The sequence below is a fragment of the Camelina sativa genome, chromosome 15 (genome assembly GCF_030686135.1).
Source record: "Camelina sativa cultivar CO46 ecotype springtype chromosome 15, ASM3068613v1".
NCBI classification, from domain to species: Eukaryota; Viridiplantae; Streptophyta; class Magnoliopsida; order Brassicales; family Brassicaceae; genus Camelina; species Camelina sativa.
In genome coordinates, this window is record NC_141894.1 from 13790130 (window position 1) to 13803491 (window position 13362).

Sequence of the window (13362 nt, forward strand, 5' to 3'; positions counted from 1 at the left end):
CTAGCCCCCAGCACCTTCACACTCTCAAATGCCCATATCAGCAATACATGGACACATCCATGGAGGGTATAAGCATTGTTAGGTAACCCAAGGACTTTGATGGAATCAACTAAAATCTTGAATCCAACCCTACCCCATTGAAAACTCTCAAATGCTTCTTCATTCAACACCCGTTTAGCGTATTCCAGAGGAATCCGACTGTTCCTTGATAAACCAAGCACTCCAACATGAACAAGATACAACCGAGCTATCTGCGTCTTCATTTCATCAGACCACCCACGGCAGCTTCTCAAACCCTCAACTAGCTCCTCCCAGTTGGGTCCATTAAAAGCTTTCACCTTTAAAGCCGCCCATAAAGGTGTATGATCAACTTCAAACTCTGTTTCATCAATCTTCTCACAATTCAAACCACTAATTTCTTCATATTCATATAGAGAGAACCTCAACGGCTTTCCTCCAACCAAAAACCATACCTCCGAAGGAATGTTTATTGCCAATTGATTGGACAATAGATAATGGATGGTCTTCCCACAAAACAGGTAGTCAGATTCGGCTAGATCCAATAGAACTCCCAGCTGCAAATTCTTTCTTATTTTGTCATACACCTCATCACCAACAAAGCCTTTCAAACCACCAAGATTGGACAAACTACAATCGTGGTGCATGCTTCTCATCGGTAGTGGAAAATTACCAACCCCATACAACCTACTTGGATACCTCTTGCTTGACCCCATATCTACGACAGAAGCTTTAGTTTAGTTATTAATTCAATATCACAAAACATTTGTTGCTTAGATTAGCAACAAAGCAACATGAAGTCACACAAATATCTTCCGAAAAACAGAGCTCAACAACATACAAAAAACTAACATACAATATACAAGGCCTACTATGTAATACTCGGGTATAAGAAAACATTAAGCAATAGAGACTAAACCACGATATAGAAATTTACCTCTGAGCAAATCGCTTTATTTCCCTCCTCCTCTACTTCAAACCACCTCGCCGTCAACTCGCCGTCAGTGGTCCTCCAGCCAAACGTCCTCCACACAGATTCTTTTCACGCCGCAAGCTATCTAAAAATAGCTGATCTCAACCCAACAATCGTAAGACAAACAACACAAAGATTCAAGAGATCGACTTAGGTTTATGATCTTTTTATTTTCCCCTTTTACGATCTTCGTTTTAAAAGAGAATGGCATAAATCATAATAAAACACACAACTCAGATATAGAAGTAATTTGCAAACTTTTATGTGTTATTCTAGTAAAACAGAAATCTCAATGTGTTAGTCTAGTAATAAACCTACTTTTATGCAATATTCTAAGTAATTTCCCTTATATATATGATTAACAAGAGTTACGAACCGTACGTGCTCTTGGGTTACGTACTAGTACTACGTATCACTTTTTACATGCATTAAGAATATTTTTGTATTTTTTTAACATCCCATTCATCCATCCATTCAACCATGATTTCAGACTCTGTATTTTCTAACCGCCGTAGTGTTCTTCTTATTGCCAACTCTCTGCAAATTTTGTAGGGACTTGAAGGTACTCAATACTCTTGACATGCCATAACTTTGATAAGGCAAGCCTTTTTGTTTTTCATTCCCTTGATACTTATACATTCTAGTCTACATTGGCAAGATAGACTAAGAACTGCTTGTGCTTTTAACTTTTAAGGGTCTTCTGCCTCCTGAAAAACTCATTGGTTAACGTTGGTTAAAAAATCATAAATATGTAAAAGTCCTATTTTTGCGGATTTGACTATTGCCATAATTTTTTTTTTTTTTTTTGGTCTATACAACATTATTTTAGTTGTGTCTAACGACGATGAAACCGTTACAATAACGATATGTTTCTATGATACCCGTGAAACTAGTATGGAATATCGTTCGATCGTAATGTTTTATTTTTTTGGTCAACACGATCGTAATGTTAATGTGACAATTCAGTCAAGTCTAACAAGGAAATCTTTGGTTATATGTATCATTAGAGTATCATTCATCATGACTCGATCGTCAGAAAATTAAATATCACAACCAAAACATACTGCATACCAAATGTTTCGACAGATGTCGCCTCTCTCCGGTAGCTTCCTCACTTGGGAAACTTTGTTGGCTTGGACAAGATTAAAAACAGAGTCTTCTTCTTCAATCTTGAAGAAATTGGATGCACATATTGATCATACATGGACGCAGAGAAACAACGTAACTGCCTTCATAATAGAGTTTTATATTTCTCTTTCAACTATTTTCAATTGATAGGGAGAATTTGAATACTGTTACAACTAGCTACAAGGAGTTGGAAATCTCTTCGTAACTTGATGGCTCTTGCCTCTTAGGATTAGGTAAAAGTAAGTGCTCAAACACTACACTTTTTACCCTACAATATTATGAAGAGAAATTAAAGATGTATTCATTGTATTGTATTGGAACAATCTTCATGATACATGTATACAATTATAGAAGATTTCATTTCTATTGAAACCCATCACTGATAAAATTTTAAAAACTTAATTTTTATTCATCTGTTTATTGATAAAATTACTTCACTCATCAACATTACTCTTATTAGGGTAACTATAAGGCAAATATTTCTGTGAGGTTGTTAACCGATCTGAGTAAAACGAATCGAATGACTTAGTCTGAAACTTAGCAAACCTAAATTGAAATTAGAAACTGAAAGAGAAAGAAGAAAGAACGACACAAGAGATTTAGCGAGTTCACGCTCCTTAACCGGAAACGCTACGTCTCGCGGGAGATAGTACTCCGGAATCCACTAGATCCTTTGTGGTAACTGTTCTCGATTACAAGACTCTCAAGCTTTCTCTCACTTCTCTCTCTCACTCTCTACCAGATCACTCTAACCTCTGTAACAAACTCTTCGAGTTCTCTCTAATGAAGAAGATAAAGATCAGAGAGAGTTATAATAGAAAAGACTAAACTGCCCTTGTTGACTTTGGCATCTCAGTCTTCCATCTCACGCGTGAGTCACGTGCTTCACCTGAAAGCTACTTGAGCTAATACTCTCCTTCCCCGAGAGTCTCTTCCACACTTAGATACATCCTTGAAGACAACATTAGAGCCACAACTTACAATTTATTTTAGAATCTGACCACCAATGCCCTAAAAGCTTCATTTTTTCCGCAACCTTCTTCCTCCCTCCTCCAAAACATCTTCGATCACTGTCCTCGTTTTCCTCTTTTCTTGAGAACGTATAGCTCCTAAGGTACATTTGTCTACAAGATATGCCCTAAATCGCTATGGTACGACCCTGGCTACTGCCGTGGCTGATTGACTGTATGAACTCCGCTTCTGCAGCTAGCCACTTGTGAAATTTGGCTAAAGTTGTACTCGGCTAGACCCAAATGGCATCATTTGCGACGTTTACACAGTCAATTATGCATTTGGAAGCCATGGCGGCCGAATCTTCTTTCTTTCTCTCTTTGTTAATTTTGACTACCGTCCTTAGCACACTTGAGTACCTACCTGAATTTGCATTTTAATATAATGGTTCAAGATTAGTTTGAACTTTGTGTGTATAGTAACCCTTGCTTGCTCTATCTCTGAGTGAGTTCCTTTTGTTATGAAACAACCTGACCCGTTTTTTTTTAATAAATATAATATATATATTTAAGCATCCCATACTACAATATATATAATTAAACAATATACAATATACTGCTTCATTATACTACTTAATGAAGCATATAGGTTCTTATAGGTACCGCAGACGCGTTCTGCTCGAAGCCGATCATCGAATCTCCGTTTCCAATTACCTCCAATCCTTCCAAACTCACCCAAAAGCTTCATGAACCTATTAGAACCATAACACAACCACCACACGCAAGAACAACACCACAAAACACAACCAATCAAGCAAACAAAGGATTCTCAGGCTTAGATAAGCCATGGTCATGCACTCACCTCTTTGCAGGAAGATTCTGACCAAAAGATGATGAATCCAACACCTTAGAAAGCTTCCCCTTCGTCCTTAGCTCTAGCTCTCCACTCCACAGGAACAGATCTCACCCCACAAGCCTAGAAATCCCACAATCTCTCCCAAAAACCTCAAGAACAATTTCTCTCCTTTTTTCTCCGTCTCAAACGGCGTAACACCACTAATAACACGACCTAGGTCGTTCTCCCACTTAAATATGATGGTTCAATGGTTTTTCCTAAACCAAACCGACCCAAAACGACAAATTAACCAATCTGGTCGAACCAGAAAAGCTGGTGTCGATCGACACTAGCATGGTGTCGATCGACACCCATCCCCAAAATCCCCAATTTTGGTTCATGGATGTTACAATTCTCCCCCTCTAACAAAAGATTCGTCCTTAAATCTGAACACACCGCCACTCATCCGTAAAACTCATCAAACCCTCCTCGCAACGGTTCGCACTATCCAACCATATGGTTTGCTGCATCCAGGACACCACTAGTCCACACAATCCTGACCCCACCGGTTAGCAAAGTCCTGAGCCCACTGGTCAATCCAAACCATACTCTCCCAATCATCACAACTCTGGTCCCCCCGACCATCATACACCTGACCCTCCCAGTTAACACACAGAAACCCCGAGATTGACCCCCCATCAACCCCGAGATACGCATCTGATAACAACATGAAATCCGAGATTGAAACCCCATCAATCCCCTAACTCCGCACTTGATCAAAATAGGAAAACCCGAGATTGAACCCCCATCAATCTCCTAAATCTGCACCCGATCACAACCTGAAACCTGAGATTGAACCCTCATCAATCTCCAAAATCTACATCCGGCCACAATAGAAAATCTGAGATTGAACCCCCATCAATCTCCTTAATCCACTTCCAGTTACAATGGAAAATCTGAGATTGAACCCCCATCAATCTCCTTAATCCACTTCTGGTTATAATGCTTATCCCCACGTCCTTGACACTTTTGTCACCAACTCATCTGCTCTTAGGTCGCAACCATCAAGCCATACCGATCACACTCTCATACCCCCCGTCTTCGAGCATACTCTCAGACCCCCTGTCTTCGAGCACACTCTAAAACCCCCCATCTTCGAGCCATACCGTCTCCCCCTAGGGTAGTCACCCTCGAGATCTCGGTATAAGGAGAACCCCCATCTCCTCAGGAGAACCTCTATCTTCTCTGCCATCCTCAGGATCGCAGTCTCTCGAGCTATCGGTATCTAGGTAACCCCCCATCCCCTCAGGAGAACTCCCATCTCCTCATGAGTTGTTCAGGACCCCCCGGTCCTCTAGCAAACAGTCATAACGTCTATAAGCTTTATTTAACCGGGACCACCCCCCGTGATCCGCATAGAACATCTCAATGTCCTACCAATACCATAATCTCTCCCAGTAAGTCACCACTGTCATAGCCACCCCTAGGCCTCACTCCAAACATCTCAAACACTTTGGGTGTCCCCCCGCACCCTTTCCAAAAATGGTCAAGTTCTACCTCCCGAAAAACTTTCCATTTTTAGAAACTTTCCATTTATGGAAACTTTCCAATTTTAGAAGTCCAGTGCAAATTTCTTTCCACAAGACACACAAGTCATCAATCCAAAAGAACTTCATTTGCAAAACATCCACTCCCACCAATTACCGCCAACGGTATTTTCCGATACCGGCGTGATCCACCACTTTCCAACAACTTTCAATAGCCAACTGCACCTCCCGCACATAAGCTAAAAACACTACACAAATAACATCACACAAAATTACTTACCGTGGAATCTCATTGAAAGCTCGAAGAGGATGATACAAGAACTCCATACCATAAACAAATTGGCTAACTACTCATAATCAATACCATCACACAACATCATGCATCAAGCAAAAGGAAAATAATTTACCCAATTAAATTTCTAACCGCTATAACCATCTATTTAACCATCCTAGAACCGTAAAGGCTCTGATACCAAACTAAAACCACCCGACCCGTTTTTTTTATAATAAATACAATATATATAATTAAGCATCTCATACTGCTTAATTAACCAACCCAAACCACAAATCATCATTAAACCAGCAATAACCATTAAGCACAGCGGAAACATACAAATAATACAAAACCAATACATCATCAATACAATAACACTCCTAACCAATCTATCCAACAACCTAGCATAACTCTATCCAAGGTTCAAACATAAACAATGTAACCACCAACACACAAACGAGACCCTAGATTATCCTCCTCCTCATCGCCATGATTCCACGTCACATACCTGCACACCACAAACAACAATTGAGATGCGTAAGTATTATCATAAATACTTAGTGAGGCAATCTACTGGGCTATACACACAAGTAACTGAGATTCCAAAGTTTAACAAACAACAAATAAACACAACAAACCACGAAAGCCACGCAACACACAAGTTGGTGTCGACCGATACCAAAGTGGTGTCGGTCGACACTAGGCCCAGAATGGTCCAATCACCTCCAATCCATTCCAAACTCACCCAAAAGCTTCAGGAACCTATAAGAACCATAACACAACCACCACAAGCAAGAACAACACCACAAAACACAACCAATCAAGCAAAGAAAGGATTCTCAGGCTTAGATAAGCCATGGTCATGCACTCACCTCTTTGCAGGAAGACTCTGACCAAAAGATGACGAAACCAAAACCTTAGAAAGCTTCCCCTTCGTCCTTAGCTCTAGCTCTCCACTCCACAGGAATAGATCTCACCCCACAAGCCTATAAATCCCACAATCTCTCCCACAAACCTCAAGAACATTTTCTCTCCTTTTCTCTCTGTCTCAAACGGCGTAACACCACTAATAACACGACCTATGTCGTTCTCCCACTTAAATATGATGGTTCAATGGTTTTTCCTAAACCAAACCCGACCCAAAACGACAAATTAACCAATCTGGTCGAACCAGAAAAGCTGGTGTCGATCGACACCCATCCCCAAAATCCCCAATTTTGGTTCACGGATGTTACATGTTATCCCGGTCTCTGTCTATTACCTCACTCAGTCGAAATTGGGTTTGACAATATTGAACCACAAAGTTCAAACTAAGCTTGAACCATTATATTAAGAAGCCCAATATATAAAATATTGCAATTCATACAATCATTTGCAGTTCCTAAGCTGAGCTAGTCAAAATTATTAGAGATTGCATTGTATAAGTATCAACGAAACCTATTAGATCCTATAAAATTATAGGAATCTCAAAAGTAGTACCAGAATCATCTACTACATGTATGCAATAATTTATTTATTTGTGTGAGAGATATGATAAATAACATGTTCACCATCTTGTTTATTACTAGTTTCAGAGGTTCTTGACGGAAGTATATGCAGAGACGTACGTGAAGGTCACAACACATGTGTTTCTCCATTGGGGTTTCCAGTCCAAAAGGAGCTAACAACAACTTCTCCATAGATTTTAAGAGAGGAGAATAAAGAAATTATTATTAATTGTACAGTGAATTGATGTCTGTGAAGATATATTTTGTATTCATCAATAGAGACGACTTATACATTCTCTTACTTATGAGCTATGTGAGGATGAGACCATTGCAACTTTATTGGAGTAGACCACACCACCTAGCTAATTAATGGAAAAATTCACATTTTTTCAATATATTAATGAACAAGAATGTAACTCTTCAAGTTTACCAGATTTTAGTAGGTTGAGGAAGTTCGGTTGTTTGGCTTATATTCACACTGATCAAGGTAAACTGAATCCATGGGCTAAGAAGGGATTCTTTACGAGTTATCCTGAAGGTGTTAAAGGATACAAGATATGGCTTCCAGATGAAGGTAAGTGTGTTATAAGCAGAAATGTGATCTTTAGAGAAAAGATTATGTATAAGGATCGCAGCAAAGATTCTCAGTTCAGTTTGACAGAGGTTGATCTCGAAAATCTTGGGTTAAAGATGAGTGATGTTAATCAAGGTGGAGCTACTAGAGAAAGTTCTAATCAAGGTGGAGTTTCATTGGAACATGTTCACAAAACTCCGGTTAATTCTTCGAGTTCAAGAGAGGCACAAATTGAAGTTGAGGAAGATAATTCTGAAACTGAAGACTTGAGTGATTATCAACTAGTAAGGGACAGAGGTAGAAGAGCGATTAAAGCCAATAAGAAGTATGATGAGTCAAATATGGTAGAGTGGCTTATTATACTGAGGATGGTGGGAAATCAGAACCCAGTTCATATAAAGAGGCTTTACTTGACCCAGATTGGGATAAGTGGAACGAAGCTATGAGAGAAGAGATGTTCTCGATGAAGAAGAACCAGACTTAGGATCTCGAAGATAAACTGGAAGGAGCTAAAGTGGTTGGTTGCAGATGGATTTACACCAGAAAGCCAGGGATACCTCGAGTAGAGGCTCCTCGGTTCAAAGCTAGATTGGTAGCCAAAGGGTATTCTCAAACAAAGGGTGTTGATTACACCGAGATTTTCTCACCGGTTGTGAAACATGTGTGAATCAGGTATCTTCTATCGATGGTGGTTCAGTTTGACATGGTTTCCTGGATGAAGATATATTCATGGCACAGCCTGAGGGGTCTATCGACGAACAATATCTAGATCAGGTATGTTGAAAGATCATTGTATGGTTTGAAACAGTCCCCTAGGCAATGGAACTTGCGGTTTAATGAGTTTATGCAAGGAATAGGTTATGAGAGAAGTGCATATTATAGTTGTGTGTATTGGAGAAAACTAGAGGATGGGAGTCGTATCTTCCTTTTATTATACGTTAATGATATGTTGATTGCCTCTAGGAGTAAGGTTCAGGTGGAGGAACTAAAAAGGTTGCTGAGTCAGGAGTTTGAAATGAAAGACTTAGGAGATGCTAAGAAGATTTTGGGAATGGAGATTGAGAGATACAGAGCAGCAGGAACATGTACATTGTCTCAGGAGAGCTATGTTAAAAAGGAACCTGCGGTTTGATGAGTTTATGCAAGGAATAGGTTATGAGAGAAGTGCATATTATAGTTGTATGTATTGGAGAAAACTAGAGGATGGGAGTCGTATCTTCCTTTTATTATACGTTAATGATATGTTGATTGCCTCTAGGAGTAAGGTTCAGGTGGAGGAACTAAAAAGGTTGCTGAGTCAGGAGTTTGAATTGAAAGACTTAGGAGATGCTAAGAAGATTTTGGGAATGGAGATTGAGAGATACAGAGCAGCAGGAACATGGACATTGTCTCAGGAGAGCTATGTTAAAAAGGTGTTAGGTGCTTTGGTATGGATCATGCTAAGTCTGTTGCTACTCCATTGGGTGCTCATTTCAATCTCCAAGCTGCTACTGACAGAGAATATGATGAACAATTTGAAAGGATGAAGGTAATCCCTTATGCCAATGCAGTTGGTAGTGTCATGTATTCGATGATTGGTACAAGACCAGATCTTGCATATTCTGTTGGTGTGATCAGTAGGTTCATGGGAAGACCACTTAAGGATCATTGGCAAGCGGTTAAGTGGGTAGTGAGGTACATGTGAGGTACTGAGAAAAATAAGTTGTGTTTCAAGAGGCAAGAGGACTTCTTGATAAGAGGATATTGCGATGCAGATCATGCAGGTGATGGTGATAGTCGTAGGTCCACTACTGGGTATGTTTTTACTGCAGGAGGGAACTCTATTGTTTGGAAGTCAAGACTTCAGAAAGTTGTGGCTCTTTCTTCAACAGAGGCCGAGTATATGGCTCTCACTGAAGCTGTGGAAGAAGCTATTTGGTTAAAAGGTTTAGCTGAAGAACTCGAGTTCCCACAAAGGTTCGTGGAGGTGCATTGTGACTCACAGAGTGCAATTGCGTTGTTGAAGAACTCGGTGCATCACGAAAGGACTAAGCACATTGATATAAGGCTGCACTTCATTAGAGACATCATCAATGAAGGTCTCGTAAGTGTGATTAAGATTGCTGGTGAGTGTAATCCAACTAATATATTTACCAAGGTTTTGTCAGTGGATACACTGGAAGGAGCACTTCAGTTGCTCCGAGTTTCAGAAAGCTGAGTTCAAGACTGAGGAACCGGAGGGGAATCCAGGTACTAGATCGAGTGGATGCAGAAGACCATAACAGGCAAGGTGGAGATAAGTAAGTTGTGTCTCTAATGTTGTCTTCAAGGATGTATCTAAGTGTGGAAGAGACTCTCGGGGAAGGAGAGTATTAGCTCAAGTAGCTTTCAGGTGAAGCACGTGACTCACGCGTGAGATGGAAGACTGAGATGCCAAAGTCAACAAGGGCAGTTTAGTCTTTTCTATTATAACTCTCTCTGATCTTTATCTTCTTCATTAGAGAGAACTCGAAGAGTTTGTTAAAGAGGTTAGAGTGATCTGGTAGAGAGAGAGAGAGAAGTGAGAGAAAGCTTGAGAGTCTTGTAATCGAGAACAGTTACCACAAAGGATCTAGTAGATTCCGGAGTACTATCTCCCGCGAGACGTAGCGTTTCCGGTTAAGGAGCGTGAACTCGCTAAATCTCTTGTGTCGTTCTTTCTTCTTTCTCTTTCAGTTTCTAATTTCAATTTAGGTTTGCTAAGTTTCAGACTAAGTCATTCGATTCGTTTTACTCAGATCGGTTAACAACCTCACAGAAATATTTGCCTTATAGTTACCCTAATAAGAGTAATGTTGATGAGTGAAGTAATTTTATCAATAAACAGATGAATAAAAATTAAGTTTTTGAAAATTTATCAGTGATGGGTTTCAATAGAAATGAATTCTTCTATAATTTTATACATGTATCATGAAGATTGTTCCAATACAATAAAATGAATACATCTTTAATTTCTCTTCATAATATTGTAGGGTAAAAAGTGTAGTGTTTGAGCACTTACTTTTACCTAATCCTAAGAGGCAAGAGCCATCAAGTTACGAAGAGATTTCCAACTCCTTGTAGCTAGTTGTAACAGTATTCAAATTCTCCCTATCAATTGAAAATAGTTGAAAGAGAAATATAAAACTCTATTATGAAGGCAGTTACGTTGTTTCTCTGCGTCCATGTATGATCAATATGTGCATCCAATTTCTTCAAGATTGAAGAAGAAGACTCTGTTTTTAATCTTGTCCAAGCCAACAAAGTTTCCCAAGTGAGGAAGCTACCGGAGAGAGGCGACATCTGTCGAAACATTTGGTATGCAGTATGTTTTGGTTGTGATATTTAATATTCTGACGATCGAGTCATGATGAATGATACTCTAATGATACATATAACCAAAGATTTCCTTGTTAGACTTGACTGAATTGTCACATAAACATTACGATCGTGTTGACCAAAAAAATAAAACATTACGATCGAACGATATTCCATACTAGTTTCACGGGTATCATAGAAACATATCGTTATTGTAACGGTTTCATCGTCGTTAGACACAACTAAAATAATGTTGTATAGACCAAAAAAAAAAAAAAAAAAATTATGGCAATAGTCAAATCCGCAAAAATAGGACTTTTACATATTTATGATTTTTTAACCAACGTTAACCAATGAGTTTTTCAGGAGGCAGAAGACCCTTAAAAGTTAAAAGCACAAGCAGTTCTTAGTCTATCTTGCCAATGTAGAGTAGAATGTATAAGTATCAAGGGAATGAAAAACAAAAAGGCTTGCCTTATCAAAGTTATGGCATGTCAAGAGTATTGAGTACCTTCAAGTCCCTACAAAATTTGCAGAGAGTTGGCAATAAGAAGAACACTACGGCGGTTAAAAAATACAGAGTCTGAAATCATGGTTGAATGGATGGATGAATGGGATGTTAAAAAAATACAAAAATATTCTTATTGCATGTAAAAAGTGATACGTAGTACTAGTACGTAACCCAAGAGCACGTACGGTTCGTAACTCTTGTTAATCATATATATAATACAAGAAAAGATGTTAAAAAGATACAAAGAAAAAAAAAAAAAAGGGGGAAACCTCACAAGTTCAAATTTTATGTTTCCGTTTAGAGAGAGCATAAAGCATTATAGAGAAAAATGAAACGAGGATACAAAAATATGAGTTTGCTTGGCAAAAGTTAAAAAGTAAAACGAAAACAGTGGGTAATTTGGTTAAGTGAAAAGAAACATGTAAAAGTGGAATAGTTAAAAATCAATACGATAAAAACACAATACGTTTCTCTCCAGTGCTTACACATCAGCTTATTTACTTACCAATGAAAACATTTCATTAATACAGCTTATATCTCTCAGCCAATAATAATTATTTTTTTTGTTCCAAATCAGTTTTTTTAAATTTTTAGAAACTAACACATCAATTAAATTGTGTAACCAATTAAATTATATAAAATAATAAACATCATCAATAATTTTCAATAACAAATGTTTAAATTTATAGCCTAAATTTAAACTAAATTAATAAATTATTTACAACTTTCAAAAATATAATAATATCAAACAAGTATATTAATTATTGTATGTCTATCAATATTTTTCAAAAATAAAGGTTTAAAATTTCAGCTTAAATTTAAAATAAATTAATAAATCATTTACAACTTTATAAAAATATACTAATGTTAACCAAGTATAATAATAAAAGTAATTAATTCATATTAGTAAAATATAAATATAATACAAAGAAAATAATAATATAATACAAATAGAATATAAATTAAGAATAACCACGAATAACACAAAACCAAACTAAAGTAAAACTAAGCATGTGTATATTGAGTTACATGGAATTATTATCAAACAAAACATAACAAAACAATTAGATTCTTAAAAAAGAACAAAAAAGGAAATAAATAACTTCTCTTTTTTTTCACAATAAATAACTTCTCTAAGAACCAAAAAAACTATATAAAAATTATGTGATTAAATTTGTATAAACTACAAAATAATACACCATAAAATCAAGCTACACTAATATATCTCCTACAACAAGTAAATAAAATAAAGTTTGAGATTAGTGTTGATAGTGATTTTATATATAAGAACACCAACTAATGATAAATTGAACAATATATAAGTTCCAAAATTGAAGGTTTTATATTATAGTTTAAAATCAGTGACTTAAAAATTACTTTGACAATTAACCTAATCGGTCGGCTAATAATATGAGAAATTGTTAGTAATACAGATACCATTTTCAAAAATACCATTTTTTGGTCAGTTTCATTTTTGTCCTTTTTTGCATAATTACAATGTGTTAAATTGATTTGTATATATTTTTTTTAGATTTGGATTTTCTGTTTTACCTTAGGATATAGTTTTAAAGGGTATGATTTAATATTTGGAGTTTAGAGTTTAGAATTTAGTTATTTTGTATATTGAAAGAATGTATTATTAAAAATGGACAACAAGAGTTATTTTTGCAAAAGGGTAATGAAAAAATGGTATTTTTGTAAATGTCCCTAATAATATTAAATAATACACAAAACGAGACTAAAGTAAAAA

The 13362-nt window shown here is 37.2% G+C and overlaps 1 protein-coding gene across 1 annotated transcript; it reads right to left on the minus strand.

Annotated features, from left to right (window-relative positions):
• LOC147926608 (uncharacterized) lies at positions 1 to 734 on the minus strand. The gene is made up of 3 exons (XM_087487117.1): positions 474 to 734; positions 134 to 392; positions 1 to 14 (listed from the first exon to the last, which is right to left on the minus strand). The coding sequence occupies exons 1-3, from the start codon at positions 732 to 734 to the stop codon at positions 1 to 3; spliced, it is 534 nt and encodes a 177-aa protein (XP_087343243.1).
• Between the last annotated feature and the right edge of the window lie 12628 nt (positions 735 to 13362).

Bases quoted from the DNA above. Each gene is read 5' to 3' on its own strand.
- LOC147926608 (XM_087487117.1), bottom strand. From the start codon at position 734: ATGGGGTCAAGCAAGAGGTATCCAAGTAGGTTGTATGGGGTTGGTAAT. The intron at 393-473 runs GTATGGTTTTTG...AATTGTGAGAAG, and splicing joins CAATAAACATTCCTTCGGAG to ATTGATGAAACAGAGTTTGA.